The sequence below is a fragment of the Cynara cardunculus genome, unplaced genomic scaffold, assembly GCF_001531365.2.
Source record: "Cynara cardunculus var. scolymus isolate 2C unplaced genomic scaffold, CcrdV1 Un_Scaffold_1866, whole genome shotgun sequence".
NCBI lineage: Eukaryota > Viridiplantae > Streptophyta > Magnoliopsida > Asterales > Asteraceae > Cynara > Cynara cardunculus.
The window spans coordinates 9,193-19,398 of NW_020200898.1; the positions used below are offsets into that span (position 1 = coordinate 9,193).

A 10,206-nucleotide genomic window follows, 5' to 3' on the forward strand; every position below is an offset into this window, starting at 1 on the left:
GAATGGAATTCATATCAATAGGTGTGTGTGCACAGTGTGTGTGTGTGTGTGTGTGTATGTGTACATATGCACACAGAAACAGTAGGTGTGTGTGTTTGTTCACCAATCGTTCATGGTTTTTCATATGATGTTCACAATTGGTTCATTAAATGTTCATGTATGCACACAAATGTTAGTAGTCTACACTGAACCTACTCGTTGCTACAAAGGGACTCATATTGAACTAATAAACTGCTTATCAAAGCAAAGTAGAAGAAAGATCTAATGTAGTTTCAACTAGTTACTTTATATGTATGTGTATGTATGCATACCTGTTGAAGCCAAGACAAGCAGATGTCGAACAAGTTGGGGTCTGGAAGAAATTGGGCAACAGCATGCAGAACTTCAGTTCCTACCTCACTGGAGAGCTGATCAACTACAGGCCCTGTTCTGTCCATCAGCTTCACAAGCAAAAGATCATCCCCAGTAGACAAAACTTCAGCAAATGTCGTATCAATGTCACCCACATGAAGTGCATCCATTGCATTAGTCCAAGCTGTCCAAACTGGGTCATGATCCTGCACAAGACTGTCATCTCCCATTGTTTCGGCCGTCATTTCAGGAACAGCCACTCGAGCAGTTTGGATAGGTCCGTTGTCTTCACCGGCCACCCGAATGGCTTCCAACGTGGCTTCATCCTTTGAAGCTTGCCAAACACTTCTTGCAGAAGGCCCCTCCCCGAACCTAGCTGGCCCACCCCCTTTATCCCCCCAACCTCTCCTGTTCACCTGTTCACTTCCATTATCTGATTTAGGCGACCTACCATCCATAGCTGCTCTCCTCAAACCCATTTGTGAATTTCTGCCATATGCATGGTARTCCCAACTTTCTGGCACATCTGATCTCCACGAAGATCCTCTACCCCTCATACTTGAACCCATGTAAGAGACCCCATCATCATTCCTCCCTAATTTTGCATTCGGATAGTCCGAGMAGCCATTGTACTTGCCTAATTGTCTACCAGATTCCTCAAACCCCATCATATAATTACCACCTCTCCGATTATTGGCTGCTATTGACAGATGACGTGCCATGTCTTCAACAACTTGCTCAAGACCCCGCACTCTGTTCTCTAGAGTCACCATGCCATCATGAGATCCACCCATGAAATCCTGACATCAAGAAACTGTTTTAACATAAGAGCGTGTATTTATGTATATGGAATATTTCTCAGAAAGCATACCTGCAACATGTTCAAGTAAACTGTTTGTACCCACTTAAAACATCATATTAGCCCCGTTCACACACATACATATGATCACTGTCAGCAGATTGTTAGTGAGTTATCAACAGGTGTGTGTGCACAGTGTGTGTGTATGTGTATATATATAGATACAAATATAGATTTAGATACAGATGCATATGTATTAGTATTTCTAATATGCTAGAAACATTGACATGTATGCTTGTTAATTTTTGTTCATATGCGTTACATAATTGTTCATATATCGTTATTGATGTAGATTTAAAAGTCACGAAACCAATTGTTCTACAAACTAGTAAGCAAGCCGCACGAGTTGGAAAGGTGCCGGAAATACAATTACCGCAAGGTAATACGTATCCTCAAATAAATTTTTCAAAAGATTGAAGATTTTTGATATTTCATAGGACTTTCCGCCATTCACTTCAAACACCAAACTGTCCATTGTTGATTTTAATTCATTACGAACTTCATCTGTTGTCGTCACCTAATATATACAGATAACATAAAATGTCTATTGTTTATGTATATAATTATTGTTTATTTATAACGTAATAAACTATTTACGCCTAACAAACTCACACAATTAATATGGGATGGTCCATGATATTGTGGAGTTAATGTTTAACGTATTACGTTCATGAATGCAGATTCGGATCTGGTAATGTTGTTGGACGTTAATGTCCAAATTGAGGTTAAGGCGTCGAATGATGTAATGGGTGCGCCACGAAAGCCGAGGAATGAACAAGCAAAGGAAGACACAGTTGAACATACTGATGTGCAAGGATACTCGTTAGGAATTAGAACCAGAACATCTCCGAAAGCATTATGGGAGACGGTTAAAGCATTAAACTCTAACCAAAGGGCAGCAATCAAGGAGATGAGATTTGATGCGTTGCTTGATATGACTTTAGACGGCATTCCGTCTAAATTAGGTCATTATGTCGTGGATATGTTGGATACGTCGACTATGACAATACAATTGCGGGATGGACAAATACCTGTTACAGTCAAGTCGATACATGATGTATTGGGGCTGCCAACGGGAGGTTTAGACTTGAATCTGGTTGGACCATCCAAACGCAACGATGCAGTTGTATCTGCATGGCGGAAACAATTCAGTAAAGATAGAATGAGTCCAAATGACGTGATGAATGTTATTCAGCAATCCGATGACGCGGGTGTGATGTTCAAGATGCGTTTCCTGGTCATCATGTTGAATACGCTTGCAGAATGCAGCAGGGTCGGTGTTTGCAATCTGGGGTTCCTCAAACGCATTCATAGCTTAGACATGATCCCAAGAATTGACTGGTGCAAATATGTATATGATTGCATAGGCACGAGCAAGATGTGTTGGAAAAGAGACAGTTTTTTGTCATTTTATGCAGGACCCCTAACCTGTTTAACCGTAAGAACGTTGTTTCGTGACAATATATAAATCAACAGTTGTTTGTTATTATTTAATCAACTGCTATGTTTACTTTCTACAGATGTTATATGTTCAATCAACAACATGTGACGGCATTCAGAACCAACAGCAAAGATATCCATTGAGAACTTGGACATTGGATTTACTGAGGAGAAGACAAGACGTGGAGCTTAGCAGGGGGGGTTGGATACACAAAATTGACATGTACTAAACCCATTGAGCGAGGAGCATACGAGTAAACAATTGTAGATCATCACACATCAGATGATAGACCTGAGTCTAGCAAAGCCAAAGAAGCAGGAAATCAGAATGTTACTAAAGAGGTTACTTCAATTATCTCATTCAATGTTCTTGCTATTATGTACATATTCAATCAAATTTTTTTTTGCATGTTATTCTGCCTTCCGATTGTGCATAATACCTTATTTTATGATGGTGTTTATGGCCAATGTATGAACACAAGTTAATAACTGTTCCGTTTATTCGGTGGGACGTATATGGTTGTGTATATGTGGACTATAAAAAATGCACATATAGTACAAAAAATGCACAACTGTTAAATTATGTTCCTATTGTGTTCATGTTGTTCATGTGGTTAAGTTTTGTACTAAATGTGATTATATGGGCCGAAATTACTAGATGGTAATTTGTTTCATTACTTAACAGTTGGTAATGTTGATTTTTCTGGAGTGAAAGTATGGGTATAAATGTTTGAAACATCATCATTATGTGTTCATAATGTTTGACCTATTTTCACAATCTGTGTAAGTGTGTAAACCGTCATAAATATGAGCCAATATGTGTTCACCAGCTGTGTAAATGCGTGTTCACATGCTGTGTAAAAACTCACAAGTTGAGATTCATGCAATTGAATGTGAATGTTGATCAACCCGTTGATGGCTTAATATACAGATGTGTCTGATTGTTATCGTCAAACACACAACCTTGACTTAATTATATATGCAGCTTGCACATACAACACTGTTACGTGTTTTTTTTTCTGCATTTACAGATTGTGGATGGTTTTGCAGGAATGCGTAATTATGATGGGTGAGCGAATCGCAGATTTGTTTTCTGCAAGGAGGGAAGCAGACACAATGTTGCAAGCATACATAGACCGTTTTCCCGGTGAAAGATGTTTCGACCAATTCAAACAGGAATTGGCGAGAATGTTTAAAGACAGCATGTGGGAGTGCCTAAACGATGAAGGTCAACCTAGAGAAAAAGATTTGCCAACTGTTCATGTAACACCTACAAAGATGACGACCACATCCGACCCGGCAATGTTATCACCTCTATCACAGTTCTGGACAAGCCCGACCGTGATTGCAGAGGTTGACCAGGCGTCAAATGAGAGAGCTGCTATCACAACAAAAGGAGTAGGATGTAACACAGACCCAAAGCAGTTTGAAAGGGTGAATATGACATCGTTAGAAGCACCATTGGAGAGTGTTGGTAGGGTTCGGGGCAGAGGCATTGATGAATGTGAGCCTCGTACAAGTAAACTACGTAGACGTGCACAGACAGGTAATCAATATGCATGTTTTTCATATGTTAGTAACGTCACCTCGTTCCCATGTTTATGATGTATATAACAAAGTGTTTCACGCATTGTTCATTAATAGGTCGTGTAAGAACATCATGATCACGTTGGTTCATATGTTGGCCATGTATGAACACAAATTAACAAATTGCAAACATAGTTAAAAAAAAAAAAAAAAACCCAGTAGCTACTTCACGTGCATATCGTGTTCATAGCGAATCATACTGGTTCACACAACAAAGAAAAGGTGCACATATGTACCAAACGGTTTCACACAAAATTCATCACCATGTCGTATAAGAACATCATAGTGATATATCAAACAAATGACAAGCATTTTCTAAACACCATTTGCATGCGCGTACAGACTTAGATATACGACTATATATGCCCATATAGTTTCTTTATTTTATACTATCATTCGTGTATCAACGTACGAGACATTGATTCGTATGCAGAAATCGAGGCGCCAGCTTTCGATTTGGGAATAAGTCCATCAAAGGAAGCGGTCATTGCTTGTATTGATAGTTCGAAAGCAACAGCTGGACAAGAAAATGTGAGATCTGAAATTACAAAAAGAGATCCGAAACTAAGTTTTAAACTACGATCACCATACGTTACACGTGCGGTAACGTTCGAGGTGAGTAGTGATGAAAGGAAGTTGCAAGATTGGATATTACGTGGCGTAGGCGGGATTTTGTAAGTTACATTGTCTACTATTTAAGTAATATCTAAGTCAAATATGTATTATTGTCATTTGGAATGGTGCTACCTAACGATTTACAAATGTAGTGAGCCGGTTTTCATGACGACAAAAGGGAAAACTATAACACGTCAATCAATGCAATCCCTTGTATCTCAAAGCGTGGTTGGCTCAGAAATTATCGATGTGTGGTCAATGGTGCTTAACAGAGAGGAGAGGATGAGGAGCAATGAGTCTCTTAGGCGCTATTTTGTACCAACGGACGTTTCGGTAACAGTATATTAATGAATGTCGATGTAACCGTCATATAAATAAATTGTAGTCTATAATTAACCGTATTCGTTTTTTTTTTTTTTTTTTTTTTTTTTTTTTTTGCAGATGGATGCTATTATTAGGGATGAAGATTTGAATGCTAACCAGAGATATGATAGATTCCGAAAGAACATTACATGTTGCATGAACAATGACAAAGATTTGATCAGTATGCGTAACGTTGATCTTGTAAGTGTTTTTTCATTCGATCGAAACTATACGTATGATATTTAAGCATTAATTCAAATGGTATCAACCAGACACGTCTCTTCAAAAATGTAGGTATTCTTCCCGATAGTAGAACCATCGTTCTATTACGTTRTAGTATTCGATCTCAAGCACCCATCAATAGCCATAATAGACAGCCAGACTCGTGATGGAAAGGTCGATGATATATATGGCTCCAGCACTGTAGGCTTGGTACATCAACTTTAAATTTTGTTTTTGTTATGATCATTATCAACATGTATTTACTTTGTCATTCTTTGTCATGTATGCAGCAAGATATGATGATTATGCACCTATTAAAAGAGGAACATGGGGCGTGGAAAATATACGCTGAAATGGATCAGGACCATGTAAAGACGAGGTGGCAATTACGCGAGAATACAGTTGACGCCGGTGTTATGTTAATGCGTCACATGGAGACATTCTTTGGAGGAGACGTAGTTAAATGGGACTGTGGGTTGTACAAGGAGAGTACAAAACAAAAGAGACAGCTGAAGGATCTCAGAACCAAATACTGTTCGAAGATGCTACTAAACGATGTGAACATCCATAAGACCTCTATCGTATATGATGTAGAAAGGTTCATTGCGATGGAGACATCGTATAATGCTAGGAAAAATCGTGGTGCACGACAGATGAGTCGGGGTAGGAAATAGATGTTTGCTTATTGTGTGGTTACACATTTACGTTTTTTTGGACCACTTGTTTTTTGGATATTTGTGGTCGCGTAACGTTTTCAGACATAAACGTACGTCATGTTTGTGCATACATTTTCCGTATTTGATCAATCAAAGGTTTTTTGATGTTTAAATTTGAACCAGGTTGGTATAAACAAATCTATATTGCGTTACCGTGACAATGCACATCGCCTGTAACTGTTTCACATTATAAATTGTAGTATGACATTTATTAATCTGTATGTAGTGTACAAATTATCAGTTGAATGATTGTTGGGCATGAACAAAAACAAATGATGAACATGAATAAACATTAATTGGAAACTGTTTACAGTGTGTACAACGAAAAGGTGCATATCATTTCATCTAATCTCACACACACACACACACACATCTTAGTGGCATGGTTTTTCTTGCTGTGTAAGGTAGTTGTTATTACTAGCCTGTTTTTTTGTATAAACAGTGCAATTGGTATTCTCACATAAGTTTAGTACATTTTCTGGACAATTGGAATAACTTGTTTGATCTAATCCAAGTAAATCAGCAACAAAGATGTTACTAAACATGGTTAGCCATCAACGATTAATTGAACAATAAATCATAACTTCAAATACACATAACAGAATAAATAATACAAACGAACAACATACAACTAATATACAAAATATATATGCCATTGACTGATATAACAACTTAGATAATGTTAACCGCAATCTAGTTAATATCAACCACTATCTTCTTCGGCATTTATTTCTGCAACCAACCAAAAGAATTAAAACCAAAAGGACAACAAGTTTATTATGAAGACCATCCGGATACAAGAAACATCAACATATGAATCATATCCAACAATACAAAAACATGACAATATTGGATGAAGTTCACTATTGTTCACTAAAACACTTACCAAATAGGATATTGTCGGTAATTATGAACACCGCACTTACGGCGGTTTTTATTACAACGTATTGGAAATAACAACTAGTGCCTAATACATCTATAAATTGTAATAAAATGAAAAGTAGACGATGTATGTCAATTATAAGTTAACATAAACCGAAATCGGAGCATTACGAACTGTAAGAATGACAACAAGGAAACATCCCCAAAACGATTATATTTTCATATAATTCGACAACTGATTAACCTATCAATTCGGGGCAATTGCGTGAGTCATGCCCGGTACGTTTGCCACATGTCGCGCATTTTCGACGGGCTTTCTTGCTTGCAGTCTGTATTTTCTCAGACACGCTTACCAACCTCTTACCAGTACCACAACCCTTGTTCCTTATTCCAGATGGTTGTAGGATGTCCACATCATCGGGTATGGAAACACCAAGGTGATCTCTGATCGCGTCCAACTTTTGTTGGGATGGGTCTTCATAAGGTACTTCTTTCTCGATATCGGCCGTGAAATTGTCGAGATTCTGCTCAAATCTAGTCAGTATCGATTTATCATTCCGGGCGATGCTTATAATGTTGTCAACTTTGGAGTATACATCAATTATTGACTTATCCTTCTTCGCATCCACCTCACCGTATCGAATCTTAGCGGATTGTATCTGGACAGGAACCAAATTTTGTTTCCATCGACGTAAAACATATTGGTTCGGAATACTTTCAACTTCATCGTTTATTAGAACCTTAAATGCATGACGACACATATAACCGTTACGCGTGAATAGATTGCACTCGCATTCGACCGTGTTGGCTGTGTAGTTTCGGGAGACCTAAAACAATTACGTTAGGTTCCGAATAAACAACAATTTATATAAACCAACGAATTTAGAAGACATTAAATTCCATGTAAAGGACTATTGTACCAAATACGTGGTGTTGACAGACGATTTCTTTTTCTTTTGGCTTATAATGAACATTTTGAGATCACCCCGGCATTCGCCAGTCTCTATACGACAAGACCATACAGCCTTTTTTATTTCCTTTTGGATGTCAAAGAACACATTTCGACTGTATACCCTTGATGCTTGACTTTCTAAGCGCAATGGAGTACACAACTTTGGATACGTTGTCCTCGTTGTTGTCTCATGCACAGCTTGCTTGTACCTTTGTTTCTCTATAGCAACGTCATAATTATTGAGGAACTGAACCAAATCAAACCAGTATGATTCGTATATGTTAATATACGAATTCGAACTCTCGGATCTTGATGTCGTTTTCATAAGACCAGACATCGGTGTGTCCTTATAAAACGCCGGAATCCATGATGCGCGTATTTCATACATTTCTGTGAACCACGGATCACGACCTAAATTGTATTGCTCAATCATCTCTTGCCACTTGGTCTCAAATTCCGATGGGCCAATATGTATGTTCCACACGAGCTTGTTAATAACCTTATTGAATATAGGATCTTGATTTAAGGCGACACTGATCTGCGAACGTATAAAACACAATATGAATCTATGAACAATGACGTTTACTTATGAAATGGATTTGTTTATTAAAGTGTAATTACCTTAGAAGGCACTTTCTTCATGATGTGTCACATACATAGTCGGTGCTTAGCTTCCGTAAACACCAACGGGACTGCTTGCTTCATCACCGAACACTGATCCGTAATCACAAAAACTGGTTGCTTCTCATGGCATTTTAGGAAAGCTCTTAGAACCCATGTAAAGTTTTCAATAGTCTCACCACTTATTAACGCCGATCCAACAACAACCGAAGCTTTGTGATTGTCAACCGCCAAAAAGGGAACAAAAATCATCGCATGCCTATTAGGTAAAATAAAATATTAGAAAAAACTAACGAGTACCATACATAAAAGAAACATATTCAACTTGAGAAATCTTACTTGTTGGTGCGAAATGTCCCGTCAAACGAAATTACATCCCCAAATTCTTTGTAGTTAACTCTAGCGACCTCATCTGCCCAGAAAATGGCATCCAACTCCTGATCATTGCACTTGTACTCGAAAAAATAACCGGGAACAATATCTCACCTATTGGATAGTTTATTGATCAACATCTTTGCATCCTTTTTCCCAACACACGCAACTGCATCTCTCTTGAAATTCTTAAAGTCGATCTCAGAACATCGATTGTGCTCAAACCCACCATTTAATGCAGTTTGTATACGGTGAGCCCTAATCGCACCAACTTTGTAGCTCGAGCTATTCAGGACATTTTTGTAATCCGTATACTTCATTTGTCTATTTTTCCTTGAGAAACGTCGATCGTTAGTGTTGAATAGCGCATGATTATGTGCCTCGACAAACTCATATATCTCGTAACCAGATTTATCCTTTTTCAAATGGACTTTTATGCATGCTAAACATCCACAACGTTTAAGGTTCGTGTTACGATATCTCCTTTCACCAGACTGCATATCCATGGAATCAAAAAATTGTTTGTTTGGTGTTCCCTCCTTATTACATACAAACCATCTTGTTTGTATGTCTCCATTCTTGTTTGTTTTTTTGGCGTGCAGCCGAACATCAAATCCAGCATTGTCCGCGTATGCCCTATACATCTTCTCCGCTTCATTTATAGTTAGGAAGTGTGAGTTGATCTTTGGTTTAAGCTTTTCATCAACCTTGGGTATAAAAAACTGATTTCCTTGAGAACACTCCTCGACGGCGTACTCCGGTTCATGTTCTGATATTGCAAGAATAGGAACACCTGTTGATACAACCATATCGTGTAGCATCACTGAACTGTGTGCACCTTTGTTTCAATGAACGAAATATGAACATGGGAACACACCAACAAATGAACGAACTAACCACACGAACACACATATGTGAACAATTGGACGTTGATGATGATTATCGTAAAATAGCAGGTTAACATGTACATACACTAATTTCATGGAAAAAATTGGAATGATGTTATTGTATGACGTGTATAGACATGCTAAGAGATGCTATTGGCCAACAAATAATATGAACAATTGCAAACATCTAGAACACGCCATGAAAAAACAGAAATTAAAATTTTTAATGTAAAATCTAAAAAAAAGGACCATGAACGAATGGTAAACATGAACATGAATCATATGTATATGTACATATAATAGCATGATGGTCATATATGTACATATACCAAATGAACA

The 10,206-nt window shown here is 37.9% G+C and overlaps 2 protein-coding genes across 2 annotated transcripts; both read right to left on the bottom strand.

Moving 5' to 3' along the window:
• Window positions 1–311: 311 nt before the first annotated feature.
• LOC112502752 (microtubule-associated protein TORTIFOLIA1-like) lies at window positions 312–1,685 on the bottom strand (the record flags this gene model as incomplete). Its single annotated transcript, XM_025106749.1, has 3 exons — window positions 1,584–1,685; window positions 1,223–1,255; window positions 312–1,151 (listed from the first exon to the last, which is right to left on the bottom strand). Coding segments are annotated over exons 1-3 (975 nt in total), but the record flags the coding sequence as incomplete, so codon positions are not given.
• Window positions 1,686–7,274: 5,589 nt separating this feature from the next.
• On the bottom strand, window positions 7,275–9,789 carry LOC112502749 (protein FAR1-RELATED SEQUENCE 5-like). Its single transcript, XM_025106746.1, has 4 exons — window positions 9,095–9,789; window positions 8,672–8,867; window positions 7,956–8,525; window positions 7,275–7,862 (listed from the first exon to the last, which is right to left on the bottom strand). The coding sequence occupies exons 1-4, from the start codon at window positions 9,787–9,789 to the stop codon at window positions 7,275–7,277; spliced, it is 2,049 nt and encodes a 682-aa protein (XP_024962514.1).
• Window positions 9,790–10,206: the final 417 nt, after the last annotated feature.

Excerpts from the sequence above, each read along its gene's own strand:
- LOC112502749 (XM_025106746.1), bottom strand. The coding sequence starts at position 9,789 with ATGGTTGTATCAACAGGTGTTCCTATTCTTGCAATATCAGAACATGAA. Across the intron at positions 8,868-9,094 it reads ATCAATAAACTATCCAATAG|GCATGCGATGATTTTTGTTC; the intron begins GTGAGATATTGT and ends TTTACCTAATAG. Across the intron at positions 8,526-8,671 it reads TGAAGCAAGCAGTCCCGTTG|ATCAGTGTCGCCTTAAATCA; the intron begins GTGTTTACGGAA and ends ATACGTTCGCAG.